Source organism: Bos indicus, chromosome 2 (assembly GCF_029378745.1).
Source record: "Bos indicus isolate NIAB-ARS_2022 breed Sahiwal x Tharparkar chromosome 2, NIAB-ARS_B.indTharparkar_mat_pri_1.0, whole genome shotgun sequence".
Lineage (NCBI taxonomy): Eukaryota > Metazoa > Chordata > Mammalia > Artiodactyla > Bovidae > Bos > Bos indicus.
In genome coordinates this window covers 27,096,299-27,113,773 of record NC_091761.1, presented here as the reverse complement: position 1 = coordinate 27,113,773, position 17,475 = coordinate 27,096,299, and the positions used below count along the sequence as shown (strand labels likewise).

Genomic DNA, 17,475 nt, shown 5'->3' with positions numbered 1-17,475 from the left:
GAAATGGAGCAAGGAATGTTTAGCATTGTGATAAGAACAGGCATTAATTCCTTCTCTTTTCATTAGAAAATACTTTCACTAGAATAGCTGAAAAAAAGAGGAAATTAATTCACAACATGCCTCTTGTTCAGAACTAAGGTGTGAGCTCTGACATCTGCAGCTGAGAGTGGAGACAAGTGGAACCCTGTGAACAGGGAAGCCAGAGACTTGGGTTTGAATCCAGCTTGACCACTTCCAGAGTTAACCTTACTAACTGTCACTCTCCTCATATGTAAAAGAAGGCTCATCACACCACAAATAAATTTTTGCTCTTAAATCACTACTTTTGCATGCCACTTCCAAGTAAAGTTTTCTCTTGAGAGGCCTGCCAATAAACATGCATGCAGAGTTTTCAACCCTGGAGGAGGACGTGGCAATCCATTCCAGTATTCTTGCCTGGAGAATCCCATGGACAGAGGAGCCTGGTAGGCTATGGTCCAAAGGGTCACAACAAGTCAGACACAACTGAAATGACTTAACATGAATGCTTGTAGTTTTCAAGCTCTTGGACAATGATTTTCAGAAAAAAGTAAGACAAAAATTATGACATAAGCAGGGAATCTTGCCTACAGTTTCCCTCCCAAGCAAAAGAAGCCTGTCATTAAAGCTTTAGTGCCAGGATGGTTGGGGGGACAGGGGGAGGTAGGGGATGAGGATTAACTCATTTCTCTTTATAACTAAAACTAACTTCCTGGAATTCATAAGTGAATGGAGAGTAGGGGGAATTTATTATTTCTCTACATGAGAAGGCAAAAGATAAAATGTTTTTCTTCCTTAGTAAGAGTTAAATAACACCAAGCCCGCCCATAACTGAAATCTAGAATATGGGTTCAGTTTACAGAATTTGGGTTGGAATTCTAGAGAAAAAAGAAAGTCAAGCTTGCTTTCCTCCAATTCCCCACATCCACTTTCCACAGGGACTCAGTCTCCCTGTATGAAAACATCCACCACTATTTCTGAGTTTAGAAGAGAGAGTGAAGCAGGGAGGGCAGGAGAGGACAAGACACTGAAGCTGAATGTCTATTCTCTACCTCTCTATGCAAGTGCCCATATCCTCCTCCCCAGCTGAGAGGAAAAATTCTTTCCATCCTCTTCATCCCCTGAAATAAAACTTTAGTCCTTGGGGCTTCTGAATAACTTTAAAGAACACATTTTGTATTTCATTGTCATGTCTTTGAACCCAGATGTTGATCTATAAATAAAATGCAGGTGTCACTAACTTGAAAATATCCTGTGACAAGCACTCCGACAGCGACGCCAGCATAGTAACTGGCAAAGTTGACCATTTCGGATTCAATGTCCAGAAACCTTCAAAAGAGGGGAAAAAATGGTAAGACTCACAGGTAGGATTTAGCTACCAAAGATTGCCTTTGTTCATACAGAGGATTTTAAAATACACATATTATATATTTAAAATATACACATTATATGTTACATACATATTGTAAATAAAATGGATAAAGCATTTTATCTGTGTAGAATTACAATCAATCCAAATCCCCAAACAGACCTCATGGTACCCATCGTAGCAAACATGCCTACCTCCTTCATGTTTATGGTAGAGAGGTGAGGGTTGTTTAGTAATTAATAGGCAGTTGTGGGAAGACAGGGGACCCTAGATGGCAGCCTAGAGCTCTGTCCACTGAGGCTCCTTTCACTTGTGGTCATTACTAGTGAAAGCACAGTCACAGCTGGAGAAAGATTTCAAAAAGCCAGACCAGTGTCTGCAAAGGCACTGGTATAGAGATGTGTGCTATAAATCAGGAGGCTTATGTTACCTACTCTAAGTAACAACTTACGTTACTGCCAGGAGCCAAAGTGAGGAGCTCCACCCGTGGCAAAGGTCATGAGGAAGGAGGCTCGGCATACGCAAAGGCGGGATCGAGCCTCAGGAGTCCCCCAGGATATTCTCGAGCATCTACCCCGCAAAAACCAGAGTCTGCCTACTTTACTGCTTTGTGCTCTCACTTCTGACTTTACTGGGGGCTGTCCCCCACCACCATCTCGCTCTCTCTGATAAAGAGTTAACTTACAGCTCCAGTTAATAAAGTTCCTGGGCATTAGGAGTGTTTAAATCTAAACCCCTTAGATAGCTCTCTAACTCGCCTGACAGGTTTACCCGGACTCTTACAGCTATGCAGATTGTTTACAGTCTCTCAGTCTCGAGAGGCACAGGAAGCTTAAGATATTCAAATAGCTTAGAGCCTCTCAGAGAGTTAGAAACTGTCAGAATAAAACTAGTAAAAGATTTCATTGATGAGCCAATGCTTGCTGCCAAGTTTCCACATCCCCTGTATTGTATCCTTGAATGTGTATTAATTAATATAGTTGGTATGTAGAAAAAATAAGTAGTGGTCTTGGTGTTAGCAACTTTAGACCCTTAAGGTAATAAATTTTTTCCTTTGTTGTAAACCCACTGTACCTCTGCCCTATAGGAATGCAACTTTATCTAACACCTTCGGAGGATGGCACCAAACCTTAAAATAATTACTCTTAGAGAAAATAAGTCTTACAGTTGACAAACCTTTGTCAAGAGTCATAAAATATTAATAGGCCTTCTGGCCAGAAGATGATGTAAATCACCTAAACCATTTGTATAATAAGTTTGTAGAAAAGAAACCCTGGTTTCGATAAGGATCAAAAACTGCTGACTTTGTATGATTTCACATCCCCTATTATCCTCTATGTGCAACTTAGGGTATAAAAGCTCCTGTTGAAAATAAAGCTACGGGCCTTGCTCACTGAAGCTTGGTCTCCCCATGTCATTCTTTTTCTCAATTTCTGGCTGAAGTTTCCATCTGGAGCGTGGAGGTCCTCTGCGACCATTTATTTGCCTGGGCTTCTAAGACCCACTCGAGAAGGTGCCTAAGGTGGGGCACCTTCCGCTATTCGAGAGGGCGCCTGCGGCCTCCGTGGTCAGAGCTAACCTGATGTCACAGGTTATACTGATTTCCCGTGTAAACCAAGCTACTCAGCCTCTTTCCTCCACTGAATTTTCCTGCTGAGCTATCCTCATTCTATTACTCTTTATATCTCTAATGAATATTTAAATAAAGCTATTGTATCCAGTGAACTCGTCGAAGCTGTCTCCCTTTCAAATACCCTGAATCAGCTGGGGCTGGACCCCGGCATGTTACCTACTCTAGGTAACAACTTTTCAACTCCTTCCTTTCAGAGTAACAGTGGGAGAAATGTGTGTGTCATCCTTCCCATTGTTTTGCTGTTGTTTAGTCTTTAAGTTGTGTCTGACTCTTTGTGACCCCATGGACTGTAGCCCACCAGGCTCTTTTGACCATGAAATTTTCCAGGCAGGAATACTGGAATAGGTTGCCATTTCCTTCTCCAAAGGATCTTTCTAACCAAGGGATTGAACCCATGTCTCCTGCATTGGCAGGCAGATTTTTTACTACTGAGCCATAAGGGAAGCCCCTGTTACCTTCCCATAGAAAGAGAAAAACAATTTCTTCACCAAGTCTTTCTGCTGACCACAGCCCAGAAAGCTTTGCTCTCCTGGACAATCTCTAAGGCTGAAGTCAAAGAACTTGTGAGGAAGCAAGGAAGCTATACAGCATTTTCCCATCACAGCTATCACATTGTGACACAGGGTTTGGAATTGGCAGGGGCAGGAAGGGAAGAAAAAAATGATTCTTAAATTGCTTTCGGGAATTAAGAAGTTTTGTCACTGGAAAATTAACACATTGGTTGATGATACATCTGAGCCACAGAGACAAGCTAGATATCCATTTCTTTAGATAATCAGAAAGTAGCATCTTTAGCCTAGATGTTCTCATTCTACCAGCTTTCTGCTTCTATCAGCCTTTCTTTTGTGACCCAAGTTTGAATTGTTCTCTCCCTCTACTGAATTCAGACCAAGTATTTAATTATAATTTATTTAATTCAGAACAAACTATTATTCCATGGCAGATTTTTATTGCCATTTTGCACTATTATTCAATATTTTTATTGAATATATTTATTTCGAGTATATTCATGTTTCTCTTGCTAGTAAACCGCAAGTGACTTGAGAGCAAAGACTGCTTGCTTTCACTGCCGAGGCCTGATACAATACATTACACATAGTAGGTACTCAATTGTTTCTAGAATTTTCTTTCACTTGAAAAATACTAAAGAGGAAGGAAACAACTGCCCTTCTGACAGTCTCCAAACCAGCTAATATGTCTGTGTTTACCACATTCCTAGTTTTTCTTGATGATTTAAGGGGACCCCTAGAGTGAACAAGATCTAGAAAATCATAAACTTATATACAAGTATCCACAATCAGAGAGACCTTTTCAAAACCTAAATTCTTACAAAGATAGAGTGTATAAGGTAGTATTATGAGTATTATGTATATTGTCACCCTGTTTATTTAACTTATATGCAGAGTACATCATGAGAAACGCTGGGCTGGAGGAAGCACAAGCTGGAATCAATATTGCCAGGAGAAATCTCAATAACCTCAGATATGCAGATGACACCACCCTTATGGCAGAAAGTAAAGAAGAACTAAAGAGCCTCTTGATGAAAGTGAAAGAAGAGAGTGAAAAAGTTGGCTTAAAGCTCTATATTCAGAAAAATAAGATCATGACATGCAGCCCCATCACTTCATGGCAAATAGATGGGGAAACAGTGGAAACAGTGGCTGACTTTATTTTTCTGGGCTTCAAAATCACTGCAGGTGGTGATTTCAGCCATGAAATTAAAAGACACTTACTCCTGGGAAGGAAAGTTATGACCAACCTAGACAGCATATTCAAAAGCAGAGACATTACTTTGTCAACAAAGGTCCATCTAGTCAAGGCTATGGTTTTTCCAGTGGTCATGTATGGATGTGAGAGTTGGACTATAAAGAAAGCTGAATGCCAAAGAATTGGTGCTTTTGAACTGTGGTGTTGGAGAAGACTCTTGAGAGTCCCTTGGACTGCAAGGAGATCCAACCAGTCCATCCTAAAGGAGATCAGTCCTGGATGTTCATTGGAAGGACTGATGCTGAGGCTGAAACTCCAATGCTTTGGCCACCTCATGTGAAGAGGTGACTCATGTGAAAAGACCCTGATGCTGGGAAAGATTGAGGGCAGGAGGAGAAGGAGGCAACAGAGGATGAAATAGTTGGATGGCATCACCGACTCAATGGACATGGGTTTGGGTGGACTCCGGGAGTTGGTGATGGACAGGGAGGCCTGGCGTGCTGCAGTTCATGGGGTCACAAAGAGTCGGACACGACTGAACAACTGAACTGAACTGATGAGTAAAGATTTCTAATGTACAAATGAGTGCATGCTCTTGGTTTTCTGTTTGTGAAATAAAATTTGTGTGTCCCCAAAACAGAAAACTATGAGCATTTGTCAGAAAGTTTTACTTAGATTCCCTGGGATGTATTTACTCTATAGACTATGGAAGCAGAGGTGAAAGAGTGCCTGTCATGAAAAATGCAGTGCCAGTCATGGACGAAGGACCCATTGACTCAGCTGTGGGATTTAATGGGGCAAAGTTCAGGAGAACTGCATCACTGTTGGGGGGTGTGGATAGGAACATGTGTGGTTTGTGGTTCTTCTCACTCATGAGGCACCCCAGAGATGAATCATTAACTCAGTTTTATTTATTCCGGGAAGAATCATTAGAGTTTTAAAGACTACTTGGGAATATTTCTGGGACAATAGGGCAAGCCTATCAGAAGAACTGTTAGGAAGGAAAACAGGAGATTGACTTCAATCCTTTGACTGCACATTAGACTCTTTATCATCTGCATGGTGGAAAATTATTGTGATTATAAAATCCTAGAAAGTATTCTATAAACTTTATAGGTGATTTGAGTGTCTTTCTTTTTAACACCAAACTGACATACGCCTTCTTGAGTAAATAAGATTGCCCTGGCACATTTGTCAAAGAGAGAAGAGGGGAGAAAAATATCATTTGGAGGGAAAAGGTAAAATAGATGATATGAGGATTCTTGCCTTGCTTTTTATGAAAAATAAGATAAATAAATTGAATCACTCAATGATATGAGTTTGAGCAAACTCCAGGAAATAGTGAAAGATAAGAAAGCCTGGTGCACTGTAGTCCATGGGGTCATAAAAAATCAGACATGACTTAGCGACTGGACAACAGCAATGTATACCAAGGTTTCAGATGTACTAAAGACTTAGGTTTCTCATTGAAGATACCTAGGAGGTCTTTATGACAAGAGGCATTGACTCACCAGAAGCTCTCTTTTCACTAGGGTTTTTATGAACTGTAGGGGTTCATAGGGGTTCTTATGCACTGTAGACTCAGTAGCATTGACACCTTAGAGCAGGTCCCTAACCTCTGGGCCACATACAGGTACCTCCCATTAGCTCAGTGGCAGAATTAGGTTAGAAACAAAGTGTACAATAAATGCAATGCACTTGAATCATCCTGAAACCATCCTCCCCACACCCAATCCATGGGGAAAAAGTGTCTTCCACAAAATCAGTCCCTGCTGCCAAGAAGGTTGTGGACCATTGCATTAGAGTGCATATCAGTGGCAACCCAGCTGGTAGAAATGTATCCATATCCTACTTCCAAAATAGCAAGGGTCCATATTCCTCAATGCGTGGGACATTGACCTATGGACAAATGATTTATTACTAGGTAAAGATGCTTTATAGAATACCCTCACACTATGCTAGCACATTGCCAGAATGGCTAATGCAATTGTGAGATATATTACAGAGAGATTATGCATGCCCTTTATCTAGTTTTCCCCCAGTGGTAACATCTTGCAAAACTATTGGACATTATCACAACCAGGATGTTGACTTGGATACAATGAAGAGCAGAATATTTTCTTTATTCAAAGATTCCTTATGTCACCCTTTGATATCTACACATATTTCCGTCTTTCTCACATTTCTGGAGACCAGAAGTCTGAGATCAGCTTCACAGGATTGAAATCAAGGTGCCGGCGGGGGTGCACTTTCTCCAAAGGCTCTAGAGGAGAATCTGTTTCTTCCTCTTCCAGCTTCAGGTAGCTACAGGTGTTCCTGAGCTTGGGACCTCACTTCAGGCCCTTATAGGCACCTTTTGTCTCTTTCTCTCTCTAAAGTCAGATCTCCTTCTGCCTCTTTTTAGTAACCGTCTTTTTAAAAAATACTCATGATTGCAGTTAGGGCTCACCTGGGTAATCCAGTATACTCTCCCCAATCCCAAGATATTTTAGTTAATTATATCTGCATAGACTCTTTTTCCCATACAAGGTAACATTCACAGAAATATCGTAGATATCTTTGGGGGCCGTTATTCAGCCTACTGGAGCTACAGTCAGGGCTTCCCAGGTGGCTCAGTGGTAAGGAATCCACTTGCCAATGCAAGGAGTTAAAGGAGATTCAGATTCAATCCCTGGGTCAGAAGATCCCCTGGAGGAGGAAATGGCAACCCACTCCAGTATCCTTGCCTGGAAATCTCAGTCCATACGGTGGCAAAGAGTCAGACACAACTGAGCACGCATGCATGCACGGAGAAACAGTCAAGATACAGATAATAACAAGCATTGGTGTGAGTGTGAAGAAACTGGAACCCTCACACATGTTAAGTGTCAGTCACTCAGTCATGTCCGGCTGTTTGTGACCCCATGGACTGTAGCCCACCAGGCTCCTCTGTCCATGGAATTCTCCACACAAGAATACTGGAGTGGATTGCCATTTCCTTCTCAGGGGATCTTCCTAACCCAGGAATCGAACCCAAGTCTCCCGCATTACAGGCAAATTTTTTACCGTCTGAGCCACTTGGGAAGCTCATAAAATGGTACAGCCATTTTGAAAAACAGTCTGGAAATTCTGCAATTATATGTTAAACATATAATTAACATCTGACCCAGTAATCCCCTTTCTAGGTATCTACTCAAGAAAAATGAAAACATGTGTCCATAGGAAACCATGTACACAAACGTTCATAGCAGCATTTGTAATAACTGAAAAGAGGAAACAACTCAAATGTCCATCAACTGATGAATGGATAAATCCACACATTATATCCACACAATAAATGTATTATATTCATACAATGAAATATTATTCAGCAATTAAAATAAATGAAGTATTGATTTATGCTATTAATACCACATGGATGAACCTTGGAAACATTAGGCTAAGTTGAAGAACCTGGTCACAAAGGCCCACATATTGTATGATTCCATTTACATGAAATGTCCAGAATAAGCAAATCTACAGAGATGGAAAGTAGATTAGTGGTTGTCTAGGGCTGAGGGGAGGATGGGGAACTGGGGAGTGAAATTTAAGTGATAATAAAATAACAAACGGAGAAGGCAATGGCACCCCAGTCCAGTACTCTTGCCTGGAAAATCCCGTAGATGGAGAAGCCTGGTGGGCTCCAGTCCATGGGGTCGCTAAGAGTCGGACACGACTGAGCGACTTCACTTTCACTTTTCACTTTCATGCATTGGAGAAGGAAATGGCAACCCACTCCAGTGTTCTTGCCTGGAGAATCCCAGGGACAGCAGAGCCTGATGGGTTGCCGTCATGGGGTCGCACGGAGTTGGACACGACTGAAGCGACTTAGCAGCAGCAGCAAAATAACAAAAATGTTCTAAAATTGATTGCGGTGATGAATGCATAGCTCTGTGAATATACTAAAAGCCACTGAGCTGTATACTTTAAGTGGGTTAATTTTATGGTATATGAATTAAATCCTGATAAAACTGTTTTTCAAAGTACGTGATCTTCAGTGTCTAACTTCAAAATAGTACCTGAGTGCATAAGATAAATGTATATTGCTAAGAACATAGACTGAAATCCAAGAGGAAGTACAGACTTAGATTTCTGCATCAACACATCCATGTTGAGTAGGGAAGGATGAACGTCCCAGTGGTCGTGGGCCATTCTCCAAGGAGCCCCTTATTATTTTTGCCCCCTGGCATTCACGCTCCTGTGTAGTCCTCTCCCAAATTACACCAGAGTTGGTCTGTGTGACCAACAGAAAACAGCAGAAATGATGGTATGTCACTTCCACAATTAAGTTATAAGGCCTTGTAGCTTCCATTTGAGTTTTACATTTTAATTGGATTAAAAAAAAAAAGTAAACTGCATCGTGATTTTTTTTTCTTTCTTCTTTCATTCTGTTACCTTCTTATTTGACTACTCTGAGAAAACAAATTCTGAGAAGCTAATCAGAAGGCCTAATGTTCTGCCACCCTTCTCAGCCTTATTCACTCAGCCATTTGGAAGCCTCCAGCCCAAAATTCCATCGAATGGATGATAACTAATATGTCGAAATCAATATAATGAAAGAGAAAAGCCAGCTCCTACATTGTACATGCATGTTTATGTTGATAAGATCACTGAGTTGCTTGTATAGTCCAAGACTAGCACACTGATTAGAGTAGGTGGAGACATTGTACTTTTAATGTTGTACTTTTTCCAAGAAAGAAATCTGTGAAAGAGTTGGGTAATTTTGGAGGCACATTCACTACTTCCTGGTAAGAAAACATCCCCTGCCTCTCTTCTGTCCCACCCAAGTTCATTTTCACAATGATCTCATCACATGAAAGCTAAACAAACATTTATTCAGAATACTGCTTATTAGCAGTATTCTTGTCAGTGACCATAATAACTCACATTTAAAATATTTAGCTCTTCTGTGTGAGCTCCTAGTAAAGGCCTAAGAAAGGTGTGGTCTACACAATTTCAAATAGCCTTATGAAAAAAATTTTTTTTAAAAAGACAGATATCTATTTACATGCTTGGTATCATGTGAATTCAGCCAAAGCCAAGGAATTTCTGAAAGCCCTTATTTGCTTTGAACAATTTGCTCACCTTCAAGTATATGACCCAGTAAGAATCAATAAAGTGTGAATAATGGGTATGTGCTAAGTTTCCCCAGTTGTGTCCAACTCTGCCACCCAATGGACTGTAACCCATCAGGTTCCTCTGTCCATGAGCTTCTCCAGACAAGAATACTGGAGTGGGTTGCCATTCCCTCCTCCAGAGGATCTTCCTGACCCAGGGATTGAACCCACATCTTTTATGTCTCCTTTGGCATAAGAGACAGGTGGGTTCTTTACTGCTAGTGCCAGCTGGGAAGCCCAGTGAGTAATGGGTAGGCAGCCTTTCTAATGGATGCCAGTGATGCAGACATTAAGGGCATATTCATTCTTCAGTTTATCTAGTAAATATTTACGAGCACTTGTTATCTTGAATATGTCTCAAATACTGCTCCCTCTTACATTTATTTCCAATTTTTAAGGCATTATAGGATATACTTTCAGGATTTTTCACTTGAAGTGTTTGTTTTCATGAGTGTTATTAATTTATTGTTTTCCAGTTGCTCAGTTGTGTCTGACTCTTTGTGACCCATGGACTACAGCATGTCAGGCTTCCCTCTCCTTCACTATCTCCCAGAGTTTGCTCAAACTCATGTCTATTGAGTTGATGATGCCATCCAACTATCTCATCCTTCATCACCCTCTTCTCTTCCTGCCCTCAATATTTCCCAGTATCAGGGTCTTTTCCAATGAGTCAACTCTTCTCGTAGGATGGCCAAAGTTTTGGAGCTTCAGCTTCGACATCAGTCCTTCCAATGAATATTCAGGGTTGATTTCCTTTAGGATTGACTGATGTTATTAACAACTGGGGTCTTTTTACATATGTAAGTCTGAATGGATTTTTTTTTCAAAGGGGGAAGTGATTAGTTCACATTTTGTAGTCATATCACTCTGTAAATATCAGTTCAAGTCTTCTGTTCTCCAACATAAATGAAAGAAAATAAAAGATTGTCATTGTGAATTCCCTGCGTGTCCAGTGGTTAGGACTCTGCAGTTACACTGCAGAGGACTCAGTTTCAATCCCTGGTTGGGGAACTAAGATCTTGCAAGCCACATGGTGCAAGTGAAAATATTTTAAAGACTGTCATTGAAGACAGTCTCTCTTTTATACAAATTGTTATGTTACTTCCAAATTTAGAAGAGAAATATACACATTTATATGTTGGAAATTTATTTCTTATGAGTAGGCTTATTTTTTTAAGGATAATTCTGTACATTGTATGTTGTCCTGTACTTTTCTGTCAAGTGCTAACCAGTTTATAACTACATACTTATCTGCATGGTCATTGATTTCATGATGGTCTCACCAATTAGACGTGAGCTCCACAAAGATAAGGACCATTACTCATAAGACACCACTGTAGCCTTTATGCTTACACATTTTCCTGGTACATAACTGGTGTTCCAAAAATTTTGGTTGAATGAGTAGATGAATGAAAGATGCTAACAACAAATATTATAGAAGAACATCAGCAGTTTAGAAGGATTTGTCATAATCTGGAGTCAAGCCTATAGAAAAAATTTTAAATGGTGGAGAAAAATATGAATCACTTGAGGGAGCCATTCCGAGTACCTCTCTAGCCAGGATGTGCCCTGCTTTTGATTCTTGAACCTGAGTGAATTTATATGTGAAAATGATCTTGTTCTGGCCCTGAGGCAGCGTGAGGCAGGCTGCAAAGTCCATGCTGTGACAGTGAGTCAACCCTGTGTATACTGCAGACTCACTGATTACGTGGCAGCCTATCAGGCTTATCACAGACAGAACAGGGACACAGTGAGCTCTGGCTAACTCTGCATGGCTGTCTTCTGTTCTTAGCACCACACCACTCTTTCACAGCAACTCAACTGCTAGTTGAGGCCAGTGCCCCCTACTCCAAGTCCGAAAGCACAGGAATGATGAAATTCCCATTGTAGAGAGAAGACTAGTGTCAAGTGGGTCATCAGCCACAGCCACAGAAGTTGGGGGACAAAAGAGAAGAGAGGAAGGAAGGAAAGAGGGGAGGACGGAAGAAAGAGGAAGGGAAGGAAAAGGAGGTCTCAGATATGAGGAATGACAAGGACTCAAGTAAAATTTATGAGTCACCTTCCAATGATATTAAGTATCGATAGTGTCATTCTCGAGCCTACGGTCTACAAAGTGTGAAATTTGGGTACATATTTAATGAGTAATTTCCAATTCTGTGTTTTGTTGCTGTCGTTGGGATTTTAAAACCCAGTGGAATAAGAACATCAGGGCAGCGTAATTTATAGAAATATGTGTAAATATGTTTCTGTTCACTCCATGTTAGATACCACTCCAGGTCCTTCCATAAGGTTCTCTTTACATAAGGTTCTCTGTAATTTTGAATTACAATCTAAGATATGAGCAAAAAATAAATAAATAAATAAAAACAAATAGCAGCCTACCCGCAGCGTGTCCCATTTGTCATGTTCTGGTTGAGGGAGTCGTTGGTCCACACTATGGTGTTATTCACACATGCTTTTCCAGGGATACTGAGTTCTTGTAATTCCATGTCATACTCAATAAAAACATCTGTCATTGTGCCAAAAATGAGTAGCACGCCTGGATAGGCTACTCCATGGAGAAGTGCACATAAACTCCCCATAGACATCAGGCAAATGTCAATCTTTGAAGAAAATCGAAACTTGAAAAACAAAGGATTCAGAGATCATCTATGGGTGAAAAGCAGGAGAGGTAGGAGGACTATTTAATTTTAGTTACTAGATTCTGATAAATAGTGTTCAACACCAAGTCTTAAGGGAATCGTTTTAATTGAAATGTAGAGTTTCACTAACACTGAAATAAACGATGCATCAATTATCCAAGTCATTAAACTGTTACCCTGTTAACTCATGTTCTTTCTTTTCTAGCCTCTTAATTCATTCTCTTTACCCCAAGAGCTGACTTTAGTTCTTAGCTTTTCATCCCCAACTTAGAGGGAAAAAAATCACTGACACTGATGCTATTGCCGTGTAGATGCTCCATATGGCTTATTCAGCAATAGTAGAAATTGGCTCCCAGAACTGATATTGATCATGAAGAGCATCTGCTTGTGCCCCGAAATGTCTCCAATTTGCAAATTTGAAGAAAATACCTACACTATGGAACTTCTAAAGGCATCATAAGAAAAAATATGCATAACATGATTACTGTGACAATTTTCCTCACTAAAATGATCATTAGGGACTTAGAGATTATCTTCTAGAACACTTTTCTGATCTACCAGATAGAATGTGTGTTTAATCAGCAATAGTTTCTAATTACTAATCCACATGTTGTCACGTAGACAAAGTTTATGACTGAAACAAGTGATCACTATAGTTAAGCACCTGCCAATATGACTAAAAAATTAACATTTTCTCCATGATCTGAACAACTCACAGTTGCAAAACCTATGCCATTAATCAGCATAGTTTTATTACCAATCGAAAGAAGCCAACTTGACTGCTACCACCTTTCTTCTCATCTTGTAACCTGAGGAGAAAAACAGGGATTTACAGACCATCCTTTCCAAAACAATGAGAAAGTCTCCCTAAATTGTCACTTCATGAGTCATTCTTTAGTAAGAATGAAAGTCCCCACTGGCTGTGAAATTCTTTCCAAAACTGATATCTTAAAAACTGGCTATTACTTTTCGATTTACCTCTTCTAGCAATTTCAATATAGCTGTGTCTCTTGTTCAGTAGAGATTCACTGAGGTTTTTTCAGAGAGGTTTTTTCTCTCTTTGAGAGAAAGCAAAAAGTACTCTGCACCCCCAGTTGCAGTAACAAATAACTGTGGAACCTCAGTGTTGACCCTCAATTTATATCTACCTTCATTTCCTTGTGAGTAAATTTTGGTGGTTGTATTATCTAATTTATTGCTTCTAGCTCTTACTTGCAGCTACATCAAATAGTGCTGATATGAAACATTCAAAAACTCCCATACTTCCCTTAAAACCACATTTACTTACTATTTCTTATTCAATTTATTGCTCAGAAAATTGTACTTAACCCATTCTTGAACTTTCTAATGCCAAAGAGGTCTAATTCACCTAAGTTATCTACCCACGAATACACCTTAGGTCTTATTTTCACCTGGAACCGCTCTACTCCATTGGCTCTTTGGGAATACCCATGCATCTTGTTTTCTCACCTCCTTCCTCCTTCCATACCTATTTGTCATCTCAGTTGAGACCCACAGTTCTTTGTGTGTTAGCTGCTCAGTCATGTCCCACTCTCCCACCAGGCTCCTCTATCTCTGGAATTTCCCAAGGCAAGAATACTGGAGTGGGCTGCCATTTCTTCCTCCAGAGGATCTTTTCAACCCAGGGATCAAACCTGGGTCTCCTGCATTGCAGATGGATTCTTTACCATCTGAGCCACCAGGGAAGCCCAGTTCTTTAAACCCTCCATTTACTTACAATCACTAAACACCATCAAGATTCTCCTTCCTTGGACTTGCCTGGTGATACACTGGATAAGAATCTGCCTGTCAGTGCAGGGGACAGGGGTTCAACCTCTGTCTGGGAAGTTTCCACATGCCTTGGAGCAACTAAGCCCATGCGTCACAACTACCGAGCCAGTGCTCTAGAGTCCACAAGCAGCAACTACTGAAGCCATGCACCTGGGTCCTGTGCTCTGAAACAGGAGAAACCACTGCAATGAGAAGCCCAGATGGAGAGTAGCCCCACTCTCTGCAACCAGAGAAAGCTAGAGCGAAGCAACAAAGACCTGTCACAACCAAAGATAAAGTAAAAAAAAAAAAAAGATTCTCCCTCCTCCAGGCATTCTAGGTCCCATTGCCAGCCATTTGGACCATGCTTTCACCATCATCCTCAATCCTTTTTTCCAAATTCATCTTTGGAAACTCCATCTCTGCATTTCGCTGTTCCCCCTTCTCCTTCTGAAGCCAGGCTGTTTGGCCTGCTGAAGACAACCTCTCCACCGTCTAAACAGATATCAACACATGTTGTGCTTAGCGCTCAGCTGCCCTAAGCTTCCCTTCCAGCTCAGGGTGGAATCACAAACCCTTGCTGACACGTCCAAAGCCCTCTGTGATCTGACCAGTTGACTCTCTTACCTTGTTTCCTCCTGCTTCACTCCACCCGAGCCGCCTGGCCTTTCTGCTGACTTTCATCCGCACCACATCTGTTCCCACCTCTGAGTGTTTGCACTTGCTATTTCCTCTCACCAAAGTGTTCTTTCTTTGGATAATAGAGTGGAGAACTCCCTCACCTCCTTCATACCTTCTCTCAAAAGCTGCCTTTTCAAGGGGGCCATCCATGGTCAAAGTCTTTATAATTTCAACTGTCCCCCCACATCATTTCAAATCTCCATTTCCATGTTTGTTGTTTTTTCTTAGAAAGGGGATGATAAATTATCATTATCTACCATGCTATATATTTTATTTATTTATGGTGTTTATTATGTCTCCCTCACTAAAGGGGAGAACTCTTCAAAGGCATGTTAAGTTCCTCAAGACAGAGATTTTTGCCCATTTTTTTTCTTTTCTATATCCTCAGCACCTAAACCAGTGGCTGATACCCAATATGTGTGTATGTGTATTAGTTGCTCAGTTGTGTCCGACTCTTTGCAACCCCATGGACTGTAGCCCACCAGGCTCCTCTGCTCATGGAATTCTCCAGGCGAGAATACTGTAGTGGGTTGCCATTTCCTTCTCCAGGGGATCTTCCCAGCCCAGGGATTGAACCCATGTCTCCTGGATTGCAGGCACATGCTTTACCAGGCAGATGATACCCAGGAAGTCCTCAATTAATATTTGTGAAATGAATAGATGAATATGGTCTCCAACCTCAACTCAACCCAAGGTACTATACTTAATTCCTCTACAGATTGTTCCCACTCCCCTCAGCGGCTTTATCAAACTTTCACTGTGATCTTCTCACTCTTCATTACCACATCTATGCAGACATAGGTTCATTTTCTCTAAAAACCAAAGTACTCACTCAACCTTCCTGCTCATCCTCTCACTGAAGCTCATTTCTCTGCATCCTTCATTTCTCTGCATCCATGCCCTTTTCCATCTGTTTCCCACCCAATGAGACAAGAGTGGTTCTTCTGTCCTCAACTGACCCTACCATTCCAAGTAAAATACTACTGTTACCACAACCACCAGCTCTCTTTGTCATGCAGTATTAACACTTAACATGTTTTACACATTTTCAGCCTTTACCTTTCCACCACCTCCATTTCAGAAACTTAGCTGGCATCCTTATCTCCTAAATCAGACTCCATTAATCCTGTCCTCAAGTCAAATTAGGATAAACTGATATTTGGTTTCTAAGAGAATTTTAACTCTTAAAGAGAAATATCTAGTCACTACATTTTAGGTTTCTACAATTTGCTTTTGGGAAGAATTGGGATTTTCTTCTGTAGAAAGAACTTCCTCTGCAACCATGAAATCTTACATATCCAAAATTTCCTCTGCTTGTTTAAGTCAGAAATTCTGTGGGGTTCCTGGACATATAGGGGATATTTGAACCCAATCCAGAAGGAATATTCCCAAAGATTTTTGAAATCAAATTATAGTAATGTTTTAAAGAGAAAAAGAATGGATTATATACACCATTTGTAGGCAGTGCAACATATATAAAACATATATTACTTCTGCTTTGTGCCTTTGATATGAATATTAGGGGAATTATTTTGAAAATGTGTTGCATTTTTGAAGCAGTCACTTACTTTGATTTTTTATCATTGTTATCTGTCAGGATAAAAACAATACATAAAGCAGTTAATCATAATGACAAAATGAAACATAATCATTAACAATTTTGCTCTGGAAAAACATTTCTATGATTATTTTATTCATGGAACAATACAAAATAATTATTTGCTTTTTCACCTTTCTCTTTCTTCCTCCGTATTATAGAAGAAAACACCCTTTCACATATAGGACTGCTCCCTTGACTACATCTTCTCCAGAAAATGAAATCTTTTTATCTTCTGAATGTTAACTAAAGACCAATATTTGTAAATTAGTTACAGAAAAATCTGATTTTTTTTGAACTACCAAATAAAATGAATACTTATTTATTGTTTGTTTTTTTAGAAACATCAGAATTTATCTACTTAAAATACAGACCATAAATCTACTTAAAATACAGACCATAAAATACAGACAATATGATGTCATTGACACCCCTGTGCCAGTAGAAGCCATAGAATTGAGGCATATATTATTTTCCCCAGCATAGGTCAGAGCAGATGGAAGGGAAGAAGTGAAAGTGGGGGTTCAGGGTCATGGGCATAGGGAAGCCACAGTGTAAGGAACCCAGGATTTTAATGTCAACCATCATCATGGGACAGCACATCCTGGTTCCCCTGGCATTTTCATTTCATTTCATACAGAGTAAAGAGGCATTATAGTGTAGACAAAGATTAACTTCTCATATTTGGGAATCAGAACTGGGTTAGGATTATGGCTCCTTTAATCAATAGCCATGCAATCTTTGTCAAGCTTAAGATAATGTTTCTAAGTCTCAGTTTCCTTTTCTATAAAATGTCAAATCATAGGACTTTTGAAAATAATAATAGCATAGAATCATCTGCCTTACCACACTCTAGGTACTGGTGCTATGGATCCCCATCCACTTTACCTCTCTCTGGCCAGCAGTGTCTTTGTACCATTCCT

General features: G+C 40.3%; 1 protein-coding gene across 6 annotated transcripts in view; it reads right to left on the bottom strand.

Annotated features, from left to right (window-relative positions):
- ABCB11 (ATP binding cassette subfamily B member 11) overlaps positions 1 to 17,475 on the bottom strand; it is a 100,349-nt gene that overhangs the window by 66,032 nt on the left and 16,842 nt on the right. For 2 of the 6 annotated variants that reach the window (XM_070803738.1, XM_070803759.1), the window contains exons 3-6: positions 16,524 to 16,545; positions 13,262 to 13,313; positions 12,245 to 12,483; positions 1,260 to 1,347 (exon numbers count right to left, since the gene is read on the bottom strand). In XM_070803738.1, the coding sequence (XP_070659839.1) occupies positions 1,260 to 1,347; positions 12,245 to 12,483; positions 13,262 to 13,313; positions 16,524 to 16,545 (401 nt within the window). Of the gene's footprint in view, positions 1 to 1,259; positions 1,348 to 12,244; positions 12,512 to 13,261; positions 13,314 to 16,523; positions 16,546 to 16,686; positions 16,799 to 17,475 lie in introns of those variants that run through there. The other 4 variants (XM_070803747.1, XM_019971464.2, XM_070803742.1 and 1 more) reach the window with 4 other exon arrangements.